The sequence below is a fragment of the Callorhinchus milii genome, unplaced genomic scaffold (genome assembly GCF_018977255.1).
Source record: "Callorhinchus milii isolate IMCB2004 unplaced genomic scaffold, IMCB_Cmil_1.0 Scaffold5, whole genome shotgun sequence".
Taxonomy (NCBI): Eukaryota; Metazoa; Chordata; class Chondrichthyes; order Chimaeriformes; family Callorhinchidae; genus Callorhinchus; species Callorhinchus milii.
The window spans coordinates 55,229,671-55,256,857 of NW_024704746.1; the positions used below are offsets into that span (position 1 = coordinate 55,229,671).

Genomic DNA, 27,187 nt, shown 5'->3' on the forward strand with positions numbered 1-27,187 from the left:
CTCTCTAAGTCTGTGGGCCTGACTGTCAGCCAGAGCTGCTAGTGAGCCAGTGATCATAAGCAATGTGTTGCACGTATCTTCCATGTCAGCCTTCTTCGTCGCTTATAAAAATGGCTTTGACAGTAGCTTAACTACTGTCATAATATCAACCATTGTTAGGTGCAACACATATTGACTGATTTTCCCACCTGCATAGCCTTCAATGCAGTTGCAAACTAGCTGTAGAGTCCTGGGGTCCTCATAACAAGAATGAGCAAAATATTGTCCACTATTTGGAACGTCAGGACACTGACATTGATGGCAGGGTTCATTTAAAGCTGGGTTACCGTAGTAACCATCAATACACCTGTAACGATGAAATGCAGGATTAAAATCCAAGTCTATGTGATCACTAACCAAAGCAAAATAATGAGCTACAGTGGACATTAATCCTGCTGGCTATGATCTACTGTATTTTATTAATCATTTTCAAAACATCAAGCAGATTAATTGTTACAGCTTCGTACCGCTCACAGTAAGATCCAGTTGTAAATGCTTGGCAGCTCTGACACACTCCTGTCTGAGAGTCACACAGCTCGGAATAGCCATTACACCAACATGACCGACAGCTGGGGAATCCGTAATATCCAGGACGACACTGCTCACAGGCACGACCGACGACATCTCTACGACAATCACACTGTCCTGTCAGCTGATTGCAGATCGAATCTAAGGCTCCCTGACGGTTACAGACACAGGCTAGAAGGGAAAAGTAAACAAGTTGTGCTCATATCTAACTGAAGTGAATGAAAGCATGTCACTTATTGAAGAGGTGGCTGCACACTCTATGTACGATACTGATTTCCTTCTCTCGCTTTGCTCTTCCACATTCTGAATTATGTCATTTGGAAACTGATGCCACACTACTCTGGTTGAACTGACATGTCAAAGATCACAGAACTAAGCTGCTGCTTAATTCAAAAGGCTCTGACCACAATCGTTCCCTAGAGGTATAGGACTCAATATCGATTTCTACTCAACATCTGATGCTTTCAAGAGCAATAAAGAAGTGTGTTGTCTTAAATGATGTGCCAAATCAATCCTTGCTCTGAAGATTGTGGCCATAAGAGACAAAAATCTATTTTGGAGCCATTATCTTTTCTTTTAGTTGAAATTATCAAACCCCAAATAATACCGTATATTTTAGGCAATTTTAGGCAAGAGATAATGAGCTCAATTCAAACACATGGAATCTTTAAGCAATATTGAGTAGTTTTGCCATATCACAGGGATTGGACTGCAGTGATAAGCTTAGTTCCTTTTTCAGACAATCATGATTACGATACAATACAACTGGCAAGTGACTCTCTCCCCTTGGATGCAGCAACAAGATAAAAAGCTCCAAGAGGTAACTCTCCTGATCACAACCCCAGCTCAGGTCTAAATATATGTATAATATAGTATATAATAATGCTTTCATTTGATATCGTGCCTTATTACGTCTTCGAGATCTCTCAAAGCGCTTCATAGAATATATTGTAAAGTGAATTGACTGTATATTTTGTGGGTAAAACACGACAGCCAATTGTGCACAGCAGTGTCCCACAAACAATCCATATTTGTCCAGCACCTTGAAACGTGAACATGAAAGGGCTATATAAATGTAATTTGTTGTTGTCTTGATGAAATTTTTTTTAGGAAAGAGAAGAATATCATGTGTCACCTTCAGGAAACGCCATGTGCAAGTGAGGCAATGATGAATTTGAATGCAGTTCCCATCAACGCTGTCTTTATCTTCAACAACTGGATGGTCATTTGCCAAACACCTTTCCACAAGAACAGTGCTCTTGTAATTAAAGTAATTTTTTTCATATAAAAAAACTCCATGCATTTTATTTTAATAAAATTAAAATAGGGGAAAAAATACATGTTCCATTCAAGTATTGTATTAAATACTTGTTACTTGCTCCATTCAATTATCATAGGAGTCCTGTAGCTCAGTAGTTAAAGCACTTGCCTCGCAAGCAAGAAACATTGGGCAAGTTTCCTTACTCCACACACCTGACAATAATGCCTCAAGAAAAAGAACAAAAAAAATAAAATTTGTCACTTCAATCCACGGCTGTTTGTGAACACTGCTGTGCGCAATTGGCTGCCACATTTGGCCCACAATATATACAGTCAATTCATTTTACAGCATATTCTGTGAAGTGCTTTGAGACGTCTAGAAGACGTGAAAAGCACTCTTTCAAATGCAAGGATTATTATTATTATTCTAACAGTGAGTGACTTACATGAACAGCCATTGGAGCCAAATCCGTACGATCCTGGTACACAGGTGTCACAGCATCGCCCGATCACACCAGGCTTGCACTGGCATTGACCACCGAACCTGCTGCAGACGGGACTGGCAGAGCCCTGCGGGTTGCAGTTGCAGGCTAGAATTATAGAATCATAAACATTTACAGTGCAAGTGGTGGCCATTTATCCCCTCTCTGCATCAACCCTCAGAGCAAACTGTATTTTCATGGAACATAGAATCATAGAATTATACAGCACAGAAGGAGGCCATTCGGCCCATCGTGTCTGTGCTGGCTCTTTGAAAAGAGCTATCCAAATCAATCTCACTTCCCCACTCTCTCCCCATAGCCCTGCAATCTTGTCCTCCCCAAATAATTGTCTACTTCTCTCTTAAAAGCTGTTATCAAATCGGCTTCTACCACCCTTCCAGGCAATGCATTCCAGATCCAGTTTCTCCTCACCTCCCCTCTGTTTCTTTTAACAACTATTTTAAATCGGTGTCCTTGGGTTACCGACCCACCCGCCAGTGGAAATAGTTTCTCCTTGGTCACCCTATCGAATCCCCTCATAATTTTGAAAACTTCTATTAAGACTCCTCTTGACCTTCTCTGCTCCAAGGAGAATAATCCGAGCTTCTCTGGCCTCTCCTGATAACTGAAGTCCCTCATTCCTCGTACCATCCTGGTAAATCTCGTTTGCACCCTCTCCAATGCCTTGACATCCTTCCTAAAGTGTGGTGCCCAGAACTGAACACAGTCTGTAGCTGAGGCCTAATCCTGGAACCTTTTATAAAGGTTCATCATAACTTCCTGACTTTTGTATTCTATGCCCCTATTTATAAAGCCTAGTATCCCGTATGCTTTTTTAACAGCTCGATACTCTTGCCCCCATCACTTCCCGCACTGTCTCCTACTCCCGCTCCTCCCCCTGGTACACCACCCACCTCCGCTCACTGAAAAGCCAGGTGCGGGCTGCTGAACGCACCTGTGTCAAATCTGGCCTAACGGTCCACCGACAAATCTGGCTGGACCTCCTCAAAATTTACCGCTCCACTCTAGCCTCGGCCAAGTCGTCCTTCTACTCCAGGATAATCCTGGAGGCGAAGAACAACCCCAGGCTACTGTTTTCCACCACAACCCGACTCCTCCGTCCCCCCCGCCACCCCGCGCAGGTCATCTCCTCCAACCTTCACTGCGAGGAGATGCTGGATTTCCTTGAATCCAAGATCAAGGGAATCCGCTCCGCGGTCACTTCCCCTCCAACTTCCACCCACCACCCACCCCTTCCCTCCCACACTCCGACTCCTACCCATCCTCCCCTACACACCTTCGTACCCGTTTCCCCACCCTCTGTCACTGAACTCATCCTATCCCTAAAACCAACCACCTGCTCCCTTGACCCCATCCCCACTCCACTCCTTATCTCCCAGCTCCACTTTCTTGCCCCACATATCACTGACATCATCAACCTGTCCCTCTCCTCTGGCTCTGTCCCCATTCCATTAAAAACTGCCATCATCACGCCCACCCTGAAAAAACCCTCCCTTGATGCGTCGCAGCTATCAAGCTACCGGCCCATCTCCAACCTCCCCTTTCTCTCCAAGGTCTTGGAAAGAGTTGTCGCCTCCCAACTGCGCTCTTTCCTTTCCACCCATTCTCTTTTCGAACCCCTTCAGTCAGGTTTCCGTGCTGCCCATAGCACAGAAACTGCCCTGGTCAAGGTCACCAATGATATCCTGACCATCTGTGACCAGGGCTCCCTCTGTCTCCTCGTCCTCCTCGACCTATCGGCAGCATTCGATACGGTCGACCACGCTATCCTACTCCACCGCTTGTCCTCCCACCTCAACCTTCAAGGCACTGTCCTTGAATGGTTTAGGTCGTACCTTTCTCACCGTCTTCACTTTGTCTCGACGAATGGCTTCTCCTCCACCCCCCGCACTGTCTCATGTGGTGTCCCTCAGGGCTCTGTCCTTGGTCCCCTCCTCTTCACCCTCTATATGCTCCCCCTTGGTGACATCATCCGCAGACATGGAGTTAACTTCCACATGTATGCGGATGACACCCAACTCTACCTTTCCTCCTCTACTCTCAACTCCACGACCACCGATGTCCTGACAGCCTGCCTGTCCGACATCGAGTCCTGGACGAGAGACAACTTTCTTCAGCTCAACGTGCGAAAAACCGAGGCCCTCCTGATTGGCTCACGTCAGCGCCTCCGCACCTCAGGCGCTGACACCATCAGCATCCAAGGCTGCACTCTCCACCTCTCAAAGCCAGTCAGGAACCTCGGCGTTTTGTTCGACCCTGAGCTGTCCTTTCTCCCTCACATCCGCACCACAACTGGCACCGCCTTCCATCACCTCCGGAACATCGCCAGACTACGCCATTACCTCACCCCTCACGCTGCTGAAACCCTGGTTCACGCCTTTGTCACCTCAAGGCTGGACTATGGGAACTCTCTCCTCGCCGGCCTTCCCGCCACCTCCCTCCACAAGCTGCAGGTCATTCAGAACTCTGCAGCTCGTGTACTGTCCCGCACCAGGCTTCGGGACCACATCACTCCCACCCTCGCTCGCCTCCACTGGCTCCCCATCCCCCAGAGGATTGATTTCAAGATCCTCATCCTCACCTACAAGGCCATTCACGGCCTTGCTCCCTCCTACCTCTCCAACCTACTATCCCCCTACCTACCTGCCCGTACCCTCCGTTCCTCTGTCTGCTCCACGTCCCCCACCCCAACCACCCTACCATCGGTGGTCGGGCCTTCAGCCTCTCAGCCCCTAGGCTCTGGAACTCCATCCCCCAGTGCCTTCGCCGCCTCCTCCCTTTCCTCCTTCAAGGCCGGTCTCAAAACCTTTCTCTTTGACCGTGCCTTGAGCTCCCCTCTCGACTCTCTTCCCCCTCCTCGCTCCCTCCCTTCCCTCCCCTCACCCTGACCATTTCCCCCCTGCTCGGGTCATGACCCAACTGTGCAGCGCCTTGGGACGTCCTCCTGACGTGAAAGGCGCTTTATAAATGGAATCTTGTTGTTGTTGTTGTTGTTATCTACCTGTTCTGCCACCTTCAAAGATTTACTTATATGAACCGCTAGGTCTCTCTGTTCCTTCAACCCCTTTAAGATTCTGCCATCTAGCTTATATTGACATACGTAAGGAAGTCAGTTAACAAGACATCACTGTTTACAAACACTATTGACTGTGTAATTGAGTCATTCAAACTAACTGAATTTGTCATTTTATTCCTGAGTTTTAAATTTGGGCCTCTAATTTTTGAACTCTTAGTTAGATGAATAATGCAAAATATTAAAGTGAGTTGATGTTTCTCTGTAAGTATACTTTTTTCTTTTGGTGACCAGGGTTATCCCCACTCATCCCCACTAAACCGAATTAACCCGAATCGCATTCCACAAGCCGGGAATGTAAATTGTCCCCCACACAGCTTAACTTCCTCAAAACTACGTCTAGGCCCGAACTATCTAAAGACAGCTCGGGCCCGATTCTGTACATCTCAACATCATGAGCAAGCCAATCAGACGGATCGCCTCTTTAGCCGGCAAGTGTATTGGTGCTAATATAACGATAATATGATGCCTTATGACAAGTCTCAATGATCTCTGATGTCTACTTCTAAGACAATCTCTGAGCCTATTGTGTGGTTGAAGGTGTATTTTCCCCACCTAGTAAGTTCCTGATTCTGTCAGACCAACTGGGAAGACATCAAACTGGGAACTTCTTCATATGAGCAGAGGCAGGAAAACTTGAGGGAGAGCCACTCAGGTCTGGCAGCAGCTGGTTATTAAATCTGTACTAGCAAAGACTTGAGACCAAATGGCCTCACTCGCCTTTAATATACCGTACAGAACATAGTGTGTGAAAACTAAGAGTGGAGAAGGGTCAAAATATATCAGTTTGACCATTTCATTGTAGGATCCAACCCGCAGCTCGGGTGAAAATCCAGTGCTTTGGATGGCCGCTCGACGTGAAAGGTGCTACATAAATCAATTTGTTGTTGTTGTAGGCTGGACTGTTTCCATAGTGCTGTCTTCTGTTTCAGTATTAATCTCGTACTCACGGATTGCTCCATTGTGGATTTGAGCTGACATACTGACTATCAGTTTCTCACAAACATCTGGCAAAATCTGCGGACCCGCTTCAGAGGCGACCTCGACACACTGGTACTGTCTGTACTGATCTAGCTCTGTTCCAGTGCAGAGATTCTCCAAAGATCTGATGCTTGGAATCAGACCCAGCTAATTACAAGAGAAAAAATATTTATTACATACAAACAAACAAACAAACAAGCAAACAAGCAAGCAAGCAAGCAAGCAAGCACGCACGCACGCACGCACGCACGCACGCACACACACACACACACACACACACACACATACATACAAACAAACAAACAAAGATGGAGGTTGATTCATGCATAGCCTTGTGAATTGACATCAGAATTATTTATTTTGGCCACCTAGATTTTTGACACATGTGGAATCCTATAACCCTGGTAGAAAAATGCCCAATTGTGGGGCAAATTTAACAAAATTTCTGGAAAATTGTGGGGAGTTGATTGGTGTTGTTGAGAGGTACATTTTACTGCCAACCTATATTTTTTTACTTTATTGATAAAAAACTAAATATATTGGAATGCTGCTTTAAGGTTAAATCAACAATTGGACCTTGACCATGAGAAGCAAGTAGCATAAAAGGATTCTGGGCACAGGAACTGCTGAGGAGAGTGGAAATCTATAGTTGAAATAAAGGAGTTACTGAAGTTAAACTGTGTTCTGGATTGACAAATTAGACGGGGGGGGGGGGGGATGGGACACCAGTGAAGGGGAAATGGTCTGTTTTCACCCTGCACTACATTTGAAGGCCTGGAGATCCCCCAAACACCAGCACTGCTCACCAGTGACCTAACTGCGGGCTCCAGAAGGTCACCACCTCCTGCCTTTCAGGGCTGCCACCACTCACAGACAGAGACACGAAGAGAGACACACACTCATGGACACAGAGACATAATCACACTCACAGACAGAGAAAGGAGACACACATACATACACACACTTAAGAGACACACACTCGCAGAAGAGAAAGACACTCACAGACACCCACACAAAGAGAGGCACACGTTCATAATAACAATCCTTGCATTTGATAGAGAGCCTTATCACGTCTTTGTGACGTCTCAAAGCGCTTCACAGAATATACTGTAAAATGAATTGACTATATTTTGTGGGCGAAACATGGCAGCTAAATTGTGCACAGCAGTGTCCCACAAACAGTCGTAGATTGAAGTGATCAATTTATTATCTTTTTTAAGGAATTATTACCTCTGGAAAGGTGATCCGCCATTTGACTAAAAACTAGGTTCCTACATACTGCTAGGTAAATAGAGGCGTGTGGAGTAAGGAAACTTGCCCACATTTTGCCCTGCTGGGAATCAAACCCAGATCTCTCATAGATACACAGAGACATACAGACAAAGAGAGAGACACACAGCCACTCTCACACAAACACATTCACACACAGATACACATACAAAGGAGAGACACATAGGTAATCTCAACAGAGGGGCCTCGGGGTGGAGCGATATATATTTCCAGTTTGCGCCGCACTCCGCAAGCGTGTTCTGAGCTGCTCCTCTCACAGTAGCCCCACCTACAGTATTGGCACAACCCCGCCCACAGTATTGGCACAGCCCCACCCACAGTATTGGCGCAGCCCCACCCCCAGTGGTGGCACAGCCCTGCCCAGAGTATTGTCACAGTGTCACAGTTTTTTTAGCATGCTTAAAGAATCCAAACCAGACTGTGTTTCACATATATATGCAACCTACGCATGGAATGAGATGGAAATTTTCTGCATCTGGAATGGAATATGCTTTCCCTCCCTGGAGCGATACAGCCTGCTTATCCAATTCCAAAGAGTGTTAGGTGTAGGTTGGTGAGAGCCAAGCCTTGGAGATTCAAGAGTGTGATGTTGGCGGTACTAATGGAGTTTCACCAGATTAATACATAATCCAGTTTGAGTCCAAATAAAATTGGTTTATTCGTTTGAGTATAATCAAATTTGTAACTCCAATGCTAATGTTCATGTAGTGTCAGTGTACTTAATGAGTTTGAGCTGATATAGCCTTTGCTGTAATTTATTTTCATGTTTTATAGCATCACTTGAGGCAAACGTAAAATGAGTGGGACAGCTGATGATGTATAATGATCCAAAACACAAAGTGCACATAATATGGTATCTGAAGTATCTTTTGTATAAAACAAATCATAACATATAGAAAAAAAGAACGTTGCGACATCTGGTGACAGCATTCAGGAACTGCAACTGCATTGTGCTGCACTTGTGTCCTATCTATGCTGCACTTATTAGAGTGAATTTAAAGTGCAGTAGAAATCCATTGTGAGAGACATCAATCAGCTTGACTTTTGGCCATGCCCTTAAAATCACCTTCAAAGGGGTGCTTTTGGAGTGAGATCAACTCTATTTGCTCCACTATGAATATGATTTATACTGATGCCAAAAAATAATTTAAATCAAAATAGGAATACTCAGGCAGTTTTTTCTAAAAGTTAATATAAAAACAGAAGGCGCTGGAACACTCAGTGGGTCAGGCAGTATCTATGAAGAGGATTGTGAGTTAACGTTTCAGGCCAATGAGCTTTTGTCAGCACAGTTCTAACAAAGGTCATTGACCTGAAACGTTAACTCACTTTCCTCTCTCCATAGATGCTGCCTGATCTGCTGAGGTTTTCCAGTGACTTTTGTTTTTATTTCAGATTTCCAGCATCTGCAGTATTTTGCCTTTTAAATGTTCATTTCTTTTAAGTACACATTTCTATTTGTACAGTAGCACCTGCAAAAAATATTTTCATTGCATTTTCCCTTTTATGATCAATATGATGAGAATTTAAATTCTTCAATATTAAATTTCACTAGGTGATTACATCACAAACTGAATGTATTCTACATCATAAGCCTTGGTGCTTACCGAATCAATCAGGATATGACTGCTGGGCTGGCTGTTTGGAGTAGGTGAACGGTTAAAGTAAATTTCCACTGAATAACGCACTTGAGGCTCCAGACAAAAACGAACGTTAGGAATTGCAACTCTGCGTATGCAAAAACAAAAGACAATTTTGTAAATCACTACATTAGAATCTATGTAACAAGGCTACTCATTGTTTGGCTTGACCAAGCAATCCTGTTTCAACAGTTTTGTTCTTTGTAGGTTGTAGGTTACTAGTCAATTTAATTTTCCAATAAAGAGTAGATATTCCAAAGCCTGCTGTTCTCCCTGATGGGCTGGTGGATGAAGGGACCGTTTCTGTAGCACTAAGGTGTAATGGCCCTGTTGTAACTGATGCCAACAAGCTGCTACCTCAGTCCACAACAATTCTTCTTGACAGGTCATTCACAGCTCAGTGAGAACAGCACCAATCAACAGTGGTGCCGGGATACAATCCCCGGTTTTTGGGAGCATCGTTTCCATACGGTATCCCAAGAGATTTAATATAAAAGTATCAGGCACAATCATAATGCGTTTGTGTGACCTTGTGTGTTAAATTGACAGCTAATTAGTTGTTTGTGATGGAACTCAATATAGTGAGGAACACTGGAGCAATGTCTACCGTACATCTGATAGAGCGCCTTTTACATTGGAAGAGCTTCACTAAGATTTGTGCAATGCAACAACAACAACAAGATTACATTTGTATAGCGCCTTTCATATCGGGAGGAAGTCCGAAGAGGCTGGACAGTGTACAGCATTTCAGACCCGAGCTGGGGTCGAGGGGGGAGGGAGAAGGGAGGGGAAGGGGGGTAGCCGATGGCATGGTCGAAGAGGAGGGTTTTGAGGCGGGACTTGAAAGAGGCTAAGGAGGGGCCGAGGCGGAGAGATTGGGGGATGGAATTCCAGAGGTTGGGGGCAGAGTGGCTGAAGGCTCTAATGCCAATGCTGGGGCGGGTGGGTTAAGGGACGTGGAGCAGGCTGGAGCCGGCTGAGCGGAGGGAGCAGGTGGATTGGTAGGGGGTTAGGTAGGGTGGGGCGAGGCCACGGAGGGCTTTGTATTTGAGGACCAGGATCTTGAACTGGATCCTCTGAAGGATAGGGAGCCAATGGAATCGGGTGAGAATGGGGGAAATGGGGTCACGGAGTTTGGTGTGGGAGAGGACACGGGCTGCAGAGTTCTGGATTATCTGCAGCCTGTGGAAGGAGGAGTTGGGAAGGCCGACAAGCAGATCGTTTGCATAGTCGAGCCTGGAGGTGATGAAGGCATGAACAAGAGTTTCAGCGGCCTGAGGGGTCTGGTAATGGCAGAGTTGGGCGATGTTACGAAGGTGAGGGAAGACAGAGCGGGTCATGACTTGGATGTGGGGAAGAAAAGACAGTTGAGGGTTGAACAATGTGCTCTGCTGGAGACCTTTCTTTTCCACTGCTCCTTTGGTCACCTTTCCCCCCCCTCACCCTGGCTCGGTCCCGGGATCCTAAACTGTAAAGCGCTCTGAGACGCCGTCTGGGTGGAGGGCGCTATATAAATCCAAGCTGTTGTTGTTGTTGTTGTTGTTGAACAAGACACCGAGGTTCCTGACTGGCTTGATGAGTTGTAGTGTGCAACCATGGAGGTTGATGCTGCCAGAGCCTGAGGTGCTGAGGCGCTGGCGTGAGCCAATCAGGAGGGCCTCAGTCTTGTTCACATTCAACTGTAGGAAATTTGCCCTCATCCAGGACTTGATGTCCGACAGGCAGTCTGTCAGGACAGCAGTGGACCTGGGGGAAGAACCATGGACCATGCAAGAAGGTTCAATACAGTTTTTCGTAGGTTTAGACTTACAGCAGAACGTGTAATTCAGCACAAATTAAGACAATGCGGTCCAATTTGCTGGGATGTTTAATTGAATGCCATTCCAGAAGTTGAGAACATGAGAGCAGAATTTTCAAGAGTCAGCAGGGCCTATAGTAATGTTACCTCCCTTTTTGCAAATCATATTCATTATTAAGGAACTCTGTTAATACTAAGGAGAGGGACTACCTTTCTTGCTGTACACTTGATGTAGTTATGCTGATACATATTGTTAAAGAACAAGGCCAACTTTCTTGATATCCAGTAAATATATCCTTAATGTACTGGTTAGAGCAAGTGAGAGGACCTGGGTTCAATTCCCAGGCAGGGCGAAACGTTGGGTAAGTTTCCTTAATCCACATGCTTCTGTTTACCTGCCAGTAAGTAGGAACCTGGTTATTAGTCGATTAGCGGATCGCTTTTCTGGTGATAATAATCCCTTCAACAAAATAAATAAAGAATAATTTGGTCACTCAATCCATGACTGTTTGTGGGACATTGCTGTGGGCAATTGGTTGCCGTATTTCGCCCACAAAACATCCAGTCAAATCACTTTACAGTATATTCTGTGAAGCGCTTTGAGACGGTTCGAACACGTGATAAGGAACTATATCAAATCGTAGGAAATCCAAGGATTACTATTAAAGGGTGAAGGCATATTTTTGGAGAGTGTAGAGAAATTTGCTCTGCATTTAGTATATGCCATATATAATTAGAAGTGTTTGATAATATTATTGAGGGCAAAGAGTAGAACAGTATTCAAATTTCCTGTGACTGGCTTCTCTTACCTTATGAGTCCCCACCTCAAGATTCCCACTTTATCAAAAGAAATGAAAGCTGCAGCCATTGCTATAATGCTGGCTCAGGACGGCTAGCTGTACATCAGAAATCTACTATTGCTTTCTTTATGATACAACAATAACAACAACTTGGATTTATATAGCGCCCTCCATGCTGGACAGCGTCTCTGAGCGCTTTACAGTAACGGATCCCGGGGCTGAGCCAGGGGGAGTGGGGGGAACAACAACAACAACAAGATTCCATTTATAAAGCGCCTTTCACGTCAGGAGGACGTCCCAAGGCGCTGCACAGTTGGGTCATGACCCGAGCAGGGGGGAAATGGTCAGAGTGAGGGGAGGGAATGGAGGGAGCGAGGAGGGGGAAGAGAGTCGAGAGGGGAGCTGAAGGCTCGGTCAAAGAGAAAGGTTTTGAGACCGGCCTTGAAGGAGGAAAGGGAGGAAGCAAGGCGAAGGCACTGGGGGATGGAGTTCCAGAGCCTCGGGGCTGAGAGGCTGAAGGCCCGACCACCGATGGTAGGGCGGTTGGGGCGGGGGACGTGGAGCAGACCGGAGCCAGAGGAACGGAGGGTACGGGCAGGTAGGTAGGGGGATAGTAGGTCGGAGAGGTAGGAGGGAGCAAGGCCGTGAATGGCCTTGTAGGTGAGGATGAGGATCTTGAAATCAATCCTCTGGGGGATGGGGAGCCAGTGGAGGCGAGCGAGGGTGGGAGTGATGTGGTCCCGAAGCCTGGTGCGGGACAGTACACGAGCTGCAGAGTTCTGAATGACCTGCAGCTTGTGGAGGGAGGTGGCGGGAAGGCCGGCGAGGAGAGAGTTCCCATAGTCCAGCCTTGAGGTGACAAAGGCGTGAACCAGGGTTTCAGCAGCGTGAGGGGTGAGGTAATGCCGTAGTCTGGCGATGTTCCGGAGGTGATGGAAGGCGGTGCCAGTTGTGGTGCGGATGTGAGGGAGAAAGGACAGCTCAGGGTCGAACAAAACGCCGAGGTTCCTGACTGGCTTTGAGAGGTGGAGAGTGCAGCCTTGGATGCTGATGGTGTCAGCGCCTGAGGTGCGGAGGCGCTGACGTGAGCCAATCAGGAGGGCCTCGGTTTTTCGCACGTTGAGCTGAAGAAAGTTGTCTCTCGTCCAGGACTCGATGTCGGACAGGCAGGCTGTCAGGACATCGGTGGTCGTGGAGTTGAGAGTAGAGGAGGAAAGGTAGAGTTGGGTGTCATCCGCATACATGTGGAAGTTAACTCCATGTCTGCGGATGATGTCACCAAGGGGGAGCATATAGAGGGTGAAGAGGAGGGGACCGAGGACAGAGCCCTGAGGGACACCACATGAGACAGTGCGGGGGGTGGAGGAGAAGCCATTCGTCGAGACAAAGTGAAGACGGTGAGAAAGGTACGACCTAAACCATTCAAGGACAGTGCCTTGAAGGTTGAGGTGGGAGGACAAGCGGTGGAGTAGGATAGCGTGGTCGACCGTATCGAATGCTGCCGATAGGTCGAGGAGGACGAGGAGACAGAGGGAGCCCTGGTCACAGATGGTCAGGATATCATTGGTGACCTTGACCAGGGCAGTTTCTGTGCTATGGGCAGCACGGAAACCTGACTGAAGGGGTTCGAAAAGAGAATGGGTGGAAAGGAAAGAGCGCAGTTGGGAGGCGACAACTCTTTCCAAGACCTTGGAGAGAAAGGGGAGGTTGGAGATGGGCCGGTAGCTTGATAGCTGCGACGCATCAAGGGAGGGTTTTTTCAGGGTGGGCGTGATGATGGCAGTTTTTAATGGAATGGGGACAGAGCCAGAGGAGAGGGACAGGTTGATGATGTCAGTGATATGTGGGGCAAGAAAGTGGAGCTGGGAGATAAGGAGTGGAGTGGGGATGGGGTCAAGGGAGCAGGTGGTTGGTTTTAGGGATAGGATGAGTTCAGTGACAGAGGGTGGGGAAACGGGTACGAAGGTGTGTAGGGGAGGATGGGTAGGAGTCGGAGTGTGGGAGGGAAGGGGTGGGTGGTGGGTGGAAGTTGGAGGGGAAGTGACCGCGGAGCGGATTCCCTTGATCTTGGATTCAAGGAAATCCAGCATCTCCTCGCAGTGAAGGTTGGAGGAGATGACCTGCGCGGGGTGGCGGGGGGGACGGAGGAGTCGGGTTGTGGTGGAAAACAGTAGCCTGGGGTTGTTCTTCGCCTCCAGGATTATCCTGGAGTAGAAGGACGACTTGGCCGAGGCTAGAGTGGAGCGGTAAATTTTGAGGAGGTCCAGCCAGATTTGTCGGTGGACCGTTAGGCCAGATTTGACACAGGTGCGTTCAGCAGCCCGCACCTGGCTTTTCAGTGAGCGGAGGTGGGTGGTGTACCAGGGGGAGGAGCGGGAGTAGGAGACAGTGCGGGAAGTGATGGGGGCAAGAGTATCGAGTGTGGAGGAGAGGGTATTGTGGAGGAGGGAGAGAGGAAAAGAGGGGTCGGTGAGGGAAGGTGACCAAAGGCACGGTCGAAGAGAAAGGTCTTCAGCAGAGACCTGAAAATAGGAAGAGAGGGAGCGAGGTGAAGGGAGTGAGGAAGGCAGTTCCAGAGCCTCGGGGCATAGTGGCTGAAGGCACGTCCGCCGATGGTGGAGTGTAGGACTCGGGGGACGAGGAGGAGGCCAGACCCGGAGGAACGAAGGCAACAGGTACTGTTTTGAGGAGAGAGGAGGTCAGAAAGGTAGAGGGTGCAGAGGAATGGAGGGATTTGAATACAAGGGCGAGGATCTTCAAGTCAATCCTCTCTGAGACAGGCAACCAGTGCAGTCTGGCAAAGACTGGGGTGATCGGGGAGCGGAGTTTGGTGCGGGTGAGAATGCGGGCGGCAGAGTTTTGAATGATCTGGATTTTGTGGATGGTAGTGGTAGTACAATAGTTTTTGCTACACCTCAATGCAGAGATATATTGCAAAAGGTTGAGGCTTGTAGTACCAACAGATACAAGACTTATTATATACATCAAGATTGGCATGCCTGAAATTCTGGGCAAGATTTTTTATAATATTGATTGTTATCAAATGGTTCTGTAAATAGCTATTGCGATTCTAAATACACTCACAAGTAGAAATTGATCCGCTCGTTTCTGGCAGTGTAATTTCAGGCAAGTATATAATGTTTGTTCAGTAGGTGATATAGTTTTGGAATTAAACTTTCATGCCCTGCTAATGTTATATCGACCTGTCCACTCCCTCTGCTCAGCAGGCTGCTCCATGTCCCCCACCCGGCCCGCTCCACCATCGGCGGTTGAGCCTTCAGCCTCTCTGCCCCCATCCTTTGGAACTCCATCCCATAGCCCCTTTGCCTTGCCCCCTCCGTTGAGGCATGCCTCAAGACCCTCCTCTTTGTCTATGCCTTTGGTCACCCTCCCACACCTACCCTTCCTGCTCTCCACCCCGCTGAACCCAAGCCCCTGCTCAGGTCCAAATCCCTGACTGTCCCACACCTTGTGACATCCTCCCGATGTGAAAGTTCCTATACACATATAATTTGTTGTTGTTATTTAATTCCTTGGGGCTTTGATACAGGACATGAAACATTCCATTGCTTAATATTGCATCTAGATCTTATATGGCATACAATGCATGGGATGAGACACTCACTCGATGGAGACCTGCTAACATGATGTAAAACTACATATCCATGCAATCTTGTCTGCAATGCACTGACTAAATAGTTATTGCGGTGACCTCGCTTGTGCAATAGTGCAAGAAGATTCAGTTGAAGAAAGTCATAGTTACTTTATCACTTTAGAAGTTAATAAAACTACAAAATTCAGCATACATTTTTGACCTGTATCATGAATAATACATTCATGGTAATAGATTCTGACCTGGTGGTGGCTGGCATGGAAACTGTAGAAAGTTCCTGTGAGAGTAGGTTATCTCTGCATTGACTGTCCCTTTGCTGATTTACTGGTTGAATTCTAATACTAGCCGTCCAATCTTCTGTTGACTATATGAGAAAAGAGAAATGCAAACTATTACTACAGTTATTCATGGATTGCAATATTAATTCTGCCTTCAACAAAGCAAACAACTACTCCTCAAACATGAACAAGGGCTCCTTTTGTGCTACTAATAAATAATCTCTTGAAGGTTATTCAGTGAGGGAGTGAGTCATAAAAACCTGAAGGTCTCGGGTAAATTCCCCATCTGAGATGAGGCAGCTGATCACAACAGGGATGCACGACAGTCCTACCTACAATTGACCTTAAAACCTGGGCAAGTTAAGGGGAAAATCATCTTAATCTCTCAGTGATGCATGTTGGAGGTATAAGTATACAAAGTTGTGGCAGGACAAGACAGAGCTCAGCTGAGTTATTTTCTCATGAACAGCCTGCGAATAATAATAATCTTTCCATTTGATATAGCTAATATCAAACAATAATAATCCCTCCAAAACAAAAAATAATAAATTGGTCATTTTCAATCCAAGTTTGTGGGACACTGTTGTGCGCAATTGGCTGCCGCGTTTTGCCCACAAATATACGGTCAATTCACTTTACATTCTATTCTGTGAAGCACTTTGAGATGTCGAGAAGACGTGAAAAGCACTACATCAAATGCAAGGATTATTATTATTTTATATTATAGCGCCTTATATTTTGTGGGTGAAACACGGCAGCCAATTGTTCACAGGAGTGCCCCACAAACAGATGTGGATTGAGTGACCAAATTATTAATATTAATTAATTAATTTTTAAAGGGAATATTACCCCTGAAAAAACAATCCACCTAACAGCCGGGTTTCTACTTACTGCTGGGAAAAACAGGTGTGTGGAATAAGGAAACTTGCACAACGTTTTGTCCTGCTGGGAATCAAATTCAGGTCCTCTCGCTTGCGAGGCAAGTGGTCTAACCATGCTAGTGGAGTCACTGTATTGACTCATAAATAATGGCTAGTTGGGCATTAGAAGTACTAGTACAATTCGATCAGGAGTAGGAAGAGGGCATAAAAGTGGTGGATGAAATTAATGAGCAAAAAGAACATGTGTTTTAGTTGCTTGATTAAATCTAATCTCATGGAAACTGTGTTAATATTTCATCTCACTACATATATATATTTATTCTTATATATAAAAAAGTTACCTGCAACTAATGGACTTCTTCCTTTGTAGTTTATATTAAAGAAACATAAGAACTGGAGTAAGGCATTTGGCTCTCAAATCTGCCTCACTAAGTCTAAGATTGTAACATCTTGATCTAGAACATCTTCTGTCAGAGCTCATGTCAAGTTCTGTACAGTGACATACCTCTGGCTCATAGCGAATGACAGCTATAAAGTTCATGGGATGTGGAATGTTGTTAACAATGAATTGTAGTCCTGCTCCATGAGGAACACGAGCAAATCCCAGGCCAGTCCACATCATAGGTTTATCAGGAACACGTTCCCTGGAAACAATTTGCACCCTGGATTCCGGGTTCACCAATTGCTGTGTGAGAAAGAACATTAGGAGCTCAAAGTATGCCATAGAGAGAAGATTGGGTATAGTTGTTGGAAATCAATCATATTGCCATGATGATCAGCCCCTTATTGATACAGAAGCTTTGGTGTATTTCATACCCTCTTTCTTTGATGTCTTATATTACGTTTAGAAATCCTGCGAAGTACAAGTCTCCCATGTTCCACATTGAAATCATATCCCTGTATGCGTAAATAGTCATCACACTTCGGCAGAGATGTTGCTTGAATCTGAAAACAAAAATAAATTGCATTAATTAGGAGATTGAGGAGGATTCATCAGCCCACGAAATTAAACAAAGAAATTAATAAACAGAGTTAACCAGAAAAACTGTGAAGTAGGTTCATGGAAATCATGTTATCTTAAAATTCCTCCAGAAGCCTAATTATAAAATATTATAAAATTGGAAGCATCAATAATAAATTGTTTAACACCTGAAAACAAGTGTTTACATAATTTGCGTTTAGATTACAACTGGAGTATTGTCTAATATCCTGGTACTGCAATAACTCCTGCTTCCAGATGCTTCTTAATCATTTGGTGAGTTGTTGAATCAATGTGCAGTCTGCGTGACCTTTCTGGGTGCTATGCTCACTAAATATAATGATCATATCTCATAAATCAGCAGTGCTGACAGCAACTATAGATTAGAACTGGAGTGCTACACTACAGTGTGAATAAACACTGTTACAGGAGTCAAAGTCGATATTTTGATAGAAAAATAGGAAAGTACAACATTAAAATTACATTTGTAAAACGCCTTTCACAGCGTCTTGGACCCGAGCTGGGGGTCGTGATTGGGGAGGGTGAAGGGCAGGAAGCAGGGAAATAGAAAGCATGGTCGAAGAGAAGGGTCTTGAGATGGGTCTTAATAATAATAATAATCCTTCCATTTGATATAGCGCTTTTCACGTCTTCTCAATGTTTCAAAGCGCTTCACAGAATATACTGTAAAGAGAATTGACTGTATATTTGTGGGCAAAAACGCGGCAGTCAATTGCGTACAGCAATGTCCCACAAACAGTCGTGGATTGAAGTGACCAAATTATTATTTTTTTCTTGAGGGATTATTATCAGGCGTGTGGAGTAAGGAAACCTGCCCTAGCTTTCGCCCTGCCGGGAATCGAACTCAGGTCTCTCGCTTGTGAGGCAAGTGCTCTTACCACTGAGCTACAGGACTCCACAGTCTTGAAGGTTGCAAGGGAGGCGGCAAGGCGGAGGGACTGCTGGATGGAATTCCAGAGGGTGGGGGCAGAGTGGTGGAAGGCTCACCTGCCAAAAGTGGGGCAAGCGAGGTGGGACACATGAAGTAGGCCGGAGTCCGCTGAGCAGAGGAAGCGAGTAGGATGACAGGGGTTTAGGAGGTAGCAAAACACTATTGCTATTCATTTGACTCATACCAAATTAATAACAACAACTGGCATTTACACAGTGCCCTTCAAGTGGGGCAGCATCTTGAATCGCTAAATTAAAATAATTCAACAAAATAAATAATCCCTTCCTACTCTATCACCCATGCCCTTCAATTGATTTATTTTCTATACAGTTATCTAATTCCTTCTTAAATTTGTTGGCATCATCTATCTCCATTGCCTCCCTAGGTAGCCTATTCAACATGTTAAAAATAATTTTAAATGGTATATGTGTTACATTTATTGTAAAATTGGTATCGTAAGTGATACTGGTGTATAAATTGTACCCATATTAACTACTGACTTTTAAGTAAATTACTTCAGTTCTACATTTATAGCATATGAAATGTGTTTGAGGTAGTGAGTTAGATTCCTCAATGTTTGTGACATATTCTTAACTGATTTTTACGAAGTACAGACCAGAGAAGCACTATTTCCCAGTTGCTCTGCAAGCTCAGCCTCGTACAAATAATAGTCCAATGGAGCAAAGAAGTAGCTGTGAGCTGGTTCATTACATCGATGGCCAATAATGTTAGGAAGACAGCGACAATGTCCATCATATGAAGAACAACTGCAAATACACAAAGAATGTGAAGTCTCAGCAAATCCTGACAGAAGTGTAATATGTACTACATTTCTACAGTACAACAGTGGTAATTATTCAGCATCTGCAACAGTTCCACACCAAAGCAGAGACTTCATCATCCTCACAATCCCAGATTCACAGAAGTACTTTCACCGGTATAGAGACATCTCACTGACTAAGCTCCCAGTCAGGCTGGGCTGTTTGAAAGACCCACTGAGGAGTGCAAAGAGAGAAAAAAAATGAAATAAAATCACTGCAAATCAATCCTAGTAGCCAGGTTTAGATTGGCTATGGTGGAGATTTGGCATCAGTTCACCAAGCTACACTAGTTTGGGGATTGGAAAACAATGGAAAATTATTCCAGGTGCATGTATTCAGGCAGAACACGGTAAACTTAATTTCAGCAATGTTCTTTTACCACTTCTGAACTCCGATTGTATTATGAATTTCAGAAGTAAGAATATTAAATGACAGTTCAATAAAACAAGTGCTGCTGGTAGTCATACTTACAAATTGTCATAGGCCCCTCCAATATCACAGTCACAGGGAGAACAACCATACACAGTGTTTCCAAGGCCCCAGTAGTTAGGCTGCAGCAAAATGCAGTAACAAGGACACCATTAGAATCAGTATTGTAAACTAGTTTTATAAAAAACATTATAGAATGTTAATAACTTTCCTAATTGTCCTAATTGAAAATATATTGTGTTTATTCTTTTCTGTTTTTTCTCATGAGCCTGGGAAGCCATGCTCAGCAATGAGTATAACAACTTATAATTAACTGAACATTAGCTTAAAATAAATGGAAATACCAATAATGAATGATAAGCACATTCACGCCTGCAGGAAAATGGCTTAGACTGCTTAAAACGTGAGACAATAAAATCTACTAGAAAGGGACAGCATATTGATATCTGATCTGTTTGGAGTCAAACACCGATTCAACAAATGAAAGGATGATATAGTAATGTCAGTTTGCTGTCATTCCACTTTATCCTTTTCATGATCTCCTCCAAAATAGAAAAAAGTTAATAATTTTAATAACCTCTAAAATAATTTCTGGGATTAATGAGCCCATTAACCATAAGTGTTTAATTTAACTCTTTTTGTGCTGGAAAAAAAATTGAAAGTAAAATTAGAAATCAAAAGCATATAAATATAAGATTGCCAGTAACCAATGTAAAAGGGAGTTTAGGAGGAACCTCTTTACACAGAGGGTAGTGAGAATGTGGAACTCACTGCTGGAAGCTGTAGTTTAAGCTGAAGACTTGATGCAGACAAAGGAATACATAATGGAGAAGGGAATAGAGGGGATTTGGAGTGGTGGGGACTCAGATGGAGTATAAACACTGGCATGGACTCTGGTCGAATGGCCTGTTTCCATCCTGTAGCATTCTATGTAACTTTGGAGAGGGAGAGTATATTAGCACATACCAGGCATTGGTCACAGTTACGTCCAGTGACAAATCGCTGGCAGAAGCATTCTCCGGTAACCGAGTCACAGGCTGATGGTTCTAACACACTGCCACCAGAGTCACACTGACAAGCTGGAAAATGTAAAAGTTAGTCGGCCGTCACATGCTAACTGTATCAAAATGCTAATAAAGTTATAACTGGTACTTATTCTACACATAAGTCATACAATCATAGAATCAGACAGCACAGAATGAGGCCAATTGGCCCATCCTGTCTGAGCTAGCTCCTAAAAGAGCAATCCAACTCAATCCCACTGGCTTGCTTTCTATCTGTAGCCCTGCAATCCTGTCTTCCCCAAATACCCATCTACTCTCTTAAAAGTTGTTATTGAATCGACTTCCACTACCCTTTTAGGTAATGCATTGCAGATCCGAACAACTCTCTGGATGAAAAAAATGTTCCTAACCTCCCCTCTGTATCTTTTAACAACTAACTTAAATCGGTGTCCTCGGGTTACTGACCCACATGACAGTGGAAACAGTTTTTCCCGGTTCAACCTATTAAATCCTCTCATGATCTTGAAAACCTCTATTAAATCTCCTCTTGATATTCTCTGCTCTAGGGAGAATAATCCTAGTTTTGCTAAACTCTCCTCATAACTAAGGTCCTTCATTCCTGGTACCATCCTGGTAAACCTCCTTTGCACCCTCTCCAATGCCCTAACATCTTTCCTAAAGTGTGGTGCCCAGAACTGAACGCAGTACTCCAACTGAGGCCTTACCAGCATTTTATAAATATTCAACATAACCTCCTGGCTTTTGAATTCTATGTCCCTATTTATACAACCTTGTATCCCGTATGCTTTTTTAACAGCTGTATCTACCTGTCCTGCCACCTTCAGAGATTTGTTTATGTGGACCCCCAGGTCTCTCTGTTCATTTGCTCCCTTTAAGATTGTACCATCAGCTTATACTGCCTCTCCTCATTCTTCCTACCAAAATGCAACACTTCACAATTCTCCACATTAAACCTCATCTGCTACGTTTCTGCCCATTTTACCAATCTGTCTAAGTCCTCTTGGAGTCTGGTGCTATCCTTCTCACCATTACTTTTGGAAATTGTGCTCCCTATATCCAATCCGGATCATTAATATAGTTCAGAAAGAGCAGTGGTCCCAATACCAACCCATGAAGGACAACACTATACACCTCCCTCCAGTCAGAAAAGCAACCATTTACTACCTGCTTTCTGTCTCCTGGCCAGTTCTGGATCCATGTTGCCACAATCCCTGTAATACCATGGGTTTGTTTCTATTTTATTTATAAGTCTCTTATGTGGCACTTTGTCAAATGCCTTTTGATATCACATATATTTGAGTTATTCATTCAAATTATTGCAGATTGACTACAAGACGGTTTTGTTTTAAACAAAAGTGCTTTTGGAGGTGTTTTCTAGATACAAGATAGAATAGAAACAGATATGTGATATGCACTTGTAACTGCTTAGTGCATTGCTACTGTCATTAAACTATTGTGTACTATGACTGATGAAAGTTTGTTTTTTTTGTGCATGATATCTCACATTAAACCAAGTTGTATGGAGATTAGAATTTAAGAACAGTATTGGTTTTGAGCAATATGTTTATGCACTTGCTTAGTTTAAAGGGTGATCTTGTGGGTGAGCACAAAACCTTTTTAATGGGCTCAGGAAACTTCAGAAAACAACTTCCTACCGTTCTCTTGAACCTTACCTTTTTTACAACATTAACATCAACAAAAATTACATTTGTATAGCATCTTGCACATCAGGAGGATGTCCCAAGGCGCTAGACAGTCAGGGATCAACACCCGAACCGGTGGTTGTGATCAGGAAGGGTGGGGGCGGGGAGGTTAGGGGTAGGAGAGTCAACAAAGGCACGTTTGAAGGAGGGTCTTGAGACGAGTCTTGAAGGAGGCAAGGGAGGGGGTGAGGCGGAGAGACTGTGGGATGGAGTCCAGAGGGTGGGGGCCGAGAGGCTGAAGGCTCACACACCAATGGCGGGGCGACCAAAGTGGGGGACTTGAAGCAGGCTGGAGCCCGCTGAGTGGAGGGAGCGGACAGATTGGTAGGGGGTTAGTAAGTCACAGAGGTTGGGGAGGAGCAAAGCCATGGAGGGCTTTGAAGGTGAGGACCAGGATCTTGAACTGTATCCTCTGAGTCATGTGGAGCCAGTGGAGGATGGGGTTGTTAGGGTAGTGGAGCCTGGTGCTGCAGAACACATTGGGCTACACAGTTCTGGATGATCTGCAGCCTGTGGAGGGAGGAATTGGGGGCCGACAAGCAGGGAGTTTGGTTGTCGAGCCTGGATGTGATGAATGTGTGAATGAGCGTCTCGGCAGCCTGCTGCGTGAGACAGTCACTGGAGGTGCATATTTGAGTAAACTTTACATAAAGACAATGAAGCAAATAATCAAAATGATGTTTTTCAAAAATAAAAGTCTCCATGTGATAGAATGACTTTTTACCGGGCAGCCACAAGATGGAGTTTGAAGCAAACTGTTCCCAGCTGTCCTCATAGATATTGCACTTTCTCAGGCACAGAAAATACACATTGACAAAGAACATTGTGGAAATACAGCATAAATATAATACTATAGTTTAATTGTGTGGAGTAGACATGATGATCCAGTTGATTTACACCATGCTGCCATTTCCCCTACTTTCCATAGAACCCCGCATTTAAGATTAAGAATATAATAAGAATAAAATGGCAGATGGCCATTTGAGTCACCAAATGTATCCTGGATTTTAATGTGCTAAATTTGAACCTTTTTTTTATTTTGTGAATGAAAACTGACTTTATCTTCATCCTTAATCTTAGCCTACTACTCAAACTTCCAGGGAAAATATTGCCTAGATACTTTCTGATCCCAACCACCTGCCCCCTCAACACCATCCTCAATACTCTTGTTACCTTCCAGCTTCACCTCCTGGCCTCTTTTTTAACCAATATCATCAATCTCTCCTTATCCACAGGCACTATTTCCACCTCTCTAACACAACTGTCATCACCCGCACCCTCAAAAACCCTTCCCTGGACCCATCCCTACACTCCAGCTATCGCCCCACCTCCAACCTCCCTTTCCTCTCCAAGGCCCTGGATTGAATTGTTGCGTCCTAGCTTCTGCCCACAGCATGGAAGCAGCTCTTGTCAAAGTCACTAATGACGTGCTGTCCATCTGCAACCAAGGCTCTCTCTGCCTCCTTGTTCTCTTAGACCTCTTTGCTGCTTTCGACACTGTTGACAATTTATCCTCCTCCACCGCCTCTCCTCTCAGCTCAACCTTCACGGACCTGTGCGTGATTCAAATTCTATCTCTCCTACCATCTCCACTTTGTCTCCACTAATGGCTTCTCCTCCAGCCCCCACACTGTCACGTGAGGCATCCCTCAGCGTTCTGTTCTGGGTCCCCTCCTTTTCAACATTTACATGCTCCCTCTTGGTGATATCATCCATAGACATGGGGTCAACTTCCACACGTATGCAGATGACACCCAACTTTACCTCTCTGCCTCCAGCCTCGAGTCGAGGACCACTGCTGACCTCACAGACTGCCTGTTCGACATCACATCCTGGATAAGAGCAAGCTTCCTCCAGTTGAATGTCAGCAAGACCGAAGCCCTCCTGCTTGGCTCCCATCAGCGGCTCCATACCTCAGATGCTGACAGCATCACCCTTCATGGATGCACTCTACACCTCAGAGAAAAAACGGAACCTTGGCATTCTGTTTGACCCTCAACTGTCCTTTATCCCCCTCATTTGTGCCATGACCCGCTTCGCCTTTCCCCACCTCTGCTACTTTGCCCGTCTCTGCTACCATCTCTCACCACAGGCTGCCGAGACCCTCATCCGCGCATTCATCACAGCCAGGCTCGACTATGTAAACTCCATGCTGGTTGACCTCCCAACTCCTCCCTCCACAGGCTGCAGATGATCCAGAACTCTGCAGTCTGTGTCATAGCCCTACCCTCCACTGCCCCCCCACCCCTCCTGACCCCAAACACCAGCTTGGGTGCAAAATCCCTGACTGTCCAGTGCCTTGGCATGGCTTCCTGACGTGAAAGGTGCTATACAAAAGTAATTTGCTGTTGTTGTAATCAATTTCCATAATATTCACCATCTGACATCTCAGCTACTCAATGCTGGTCTGCTTCCTCAATATCTTGTAATTCATACTAGTAGGGTCAGATTAAGGGATTGGGAGGCCCTAAAACAGATCACACTTGGGGGCCCTTTGAACTATGCACGCAAAATATGCAACAATATCTTTTTAAGATACTTTCTTGCATGACTAGATAGTTTCAAACAACGTGATCAAAACCTAATGTACTTGTCTAATCGTGCTCAGTAGATAGAATTGCAAGTGCATTCAATCTATCCTTGATCATTGTAGATCTGAGGGAGTTTTTGATAAGACTCCTGTGAGAACGAGTGTTCACTGGTACTGTTAATGTACAAACAACTGCCACATTTGGAAACGTTGATTCCATCAAGTGATTCTGTTTCATATACTTTAGCATTTCTCGCAGTTTTCTAATACTTAATATGTGATATAAAATCCAGAATTCAAATTCATCAACACTGTATGCATCAAAATCTTTTTTCAATGCTATTTAGCTGTATCGGTGCTGGACCACGGCTCGTGCTCTCCACGCTGCCTCTCACCTGGTCTGACCATCTGAGGTACCTTCTGACTGATACCTCCAGCTCCACCCCTCTTGCTGTCACTCACGTGGGTGTACCAGGCAACGCAGTGAGTGACAGCAAGTGGGGCGGAGCTGGAGGTATGACTCGCACCTCCCTCTTTCTACACAGCCACACAGTGCAGAGCGATGGTGAGAAAGGTGCAGTTGGGAGGTGGAGGCGTCAATCAAAGCCGGGGTCCCCTCAGACCTTTGGGAGCCACTCAGACTTCAAGGCCTTAAGACATGCCTTACCTGACTTGTTGGTTAAGCCGACCCTGCATGCTGGATACCAATCCTACCAATGATCTGACTGCCTGGGGGTTGTGTGATATCAAGGCCTGATTGAGTGCCAATGTGCAGCAGCTGAACGTACACAAGACGGAACCCATCCTCCTTGGCTCCTGTTAATGTCTTCTCACTTGCGATTCTGAACTCTTTAACTTTCTCTGCCTATCCCTCAGACTCACGAACCTGTTTGCATCCTTGGTGTCAGCATCAATCCCCAGTTATCCCTCCTATCCCATATTTGGCCCCTGACCAGGTCTGCCTTCCTTTATTTCCACCCATGCCTGCCTTCACCCCTTTCTTATTTCAAATGTTGCTGAAACCCTCATCCATGCTTTCATCACCTCCCGTCTCGATTTATCCAATGCGCTCCTCACCAGTCTCCCTAGCTCCACTATAAACAACGTTGAAGTTATTCAAAACTGCTGCCCATATTGTCATCCACCCCATCACCCAGTTCTTACCAGACTCCACTGGATTGCAGTTGCAGAATGGATTTCAAGATTCTTGCTTTCACTTTCAAATCACTTCATGCCCTGGCACCTCCTTACCTCTGATCTGCTCACATCCCACTCCACTACCCCCCACCTTTGTTCAGCTGGCTTGGATCTTCTGCATGTCCCTCGTCTCTCTCCAGCATTGGTGGCTGTACTTTTAACTACCATCTCTGGAACTTCCTGGCTTGCCCCCTCTTTGCCCGTTTTCAAATCACACCTGAAGACTTTCCTCTGTTTTTGGGCACCTTTCTTCTCTTTCCAGCCCTGGGTCAAACCACACCGCTGTTAAGTGCTCAAAAGACATTCCCCGCAGGAAGGGAGCTATATGTAATGTAACTTAATGTAAGTTGCTGTTACTGTTTTTGTAGATCAACTGACACGTCTGCTGTCTATTTTTGTATTCATATCCTAATTCCTTACCCTCACCTACAAATCCATCCGCACTCTGGCACCTCCTTATCTCTTGAATCTTCTCTTTGGGAGGCTAACTCAGGTTTGCTGTGCATCTCTCTCCTTCTCTGTGCTTCCTTTGATGGCTGAGCCTTCAGTTCCTACATTGTTAATCTCTAGAACTCATTCCCCTACCATTCCATCTCAACCTGTTTCTGTCTTTAGAATGTGTAATGGCCCCTTCCCTCCCTTGCTTGGAGTCCAACCCCATGCTTATGAAGCACTCCGTCATTACTTTACTATGTGAAGTGCACAATGTTGATGCAAGTTCTTGTAGATTGACTTGGAATAGGATGTTTTCACTGCATTCACTGGTGCTTACAATTTGCTTATAGACATGTGCATGGCTATTTAGACACGGATGTCCTCCCAATGTGAAAGGCTCTATACAAATGTAATCTTGTTGTTATATGTATG

General features: G+C 45.1%; 1 protein-coding gene across 1 annotated transcript in view; it reads right to left on the bottom strand.

Moving 5' to 3' along the window:
• Positions 1-27,187, bottom strand: part of lamb4 (laminin, beta 4) — a 69,689-nt gene that overhangs the window by 24,628 nt on the left and 17,874 nt on the right. The window contains exons 11-21 of the mRNA XM_042335441.1: positions 20,832-20,944; positions 19,908-19,987; positions 19,232-19,382; positions 17,501-17,629; positions 17,190-17,369; positions 15,768-15,889; positions 9,282-9,402; positions 6,354-6,531; positions 2,274-2,417; positions 507-738; positions 189-346 (exon numbers count right to left, since the gene is read on the bottom strand). Coding sequence (XP_042191375.1) covers positions 189-346; positions 507-738; positions 2,274-2,417; positions 6,354-6,531; positions 9,282-9,402; positions 15,768-15,889; positions 17,190-17,369; positions 17,501-17,629; positions 19,232-19,382; positions 19,908-19,987; positions 20,832-20,944 — 1,608 coding nt within the window. The remainder of the gene's footprint in view (positions 1-188; positions 347-506; positions 739-2,273; positions 2,418-6,353; positions 6,532-9,281; positions 9,403-15,767; positions 15,890-17,189; positions 17,370-17,500; positions 17,630-19,231; positions 19,383-19,907; positions 19,988-20,831; positions 20,945-27,187) is intronic.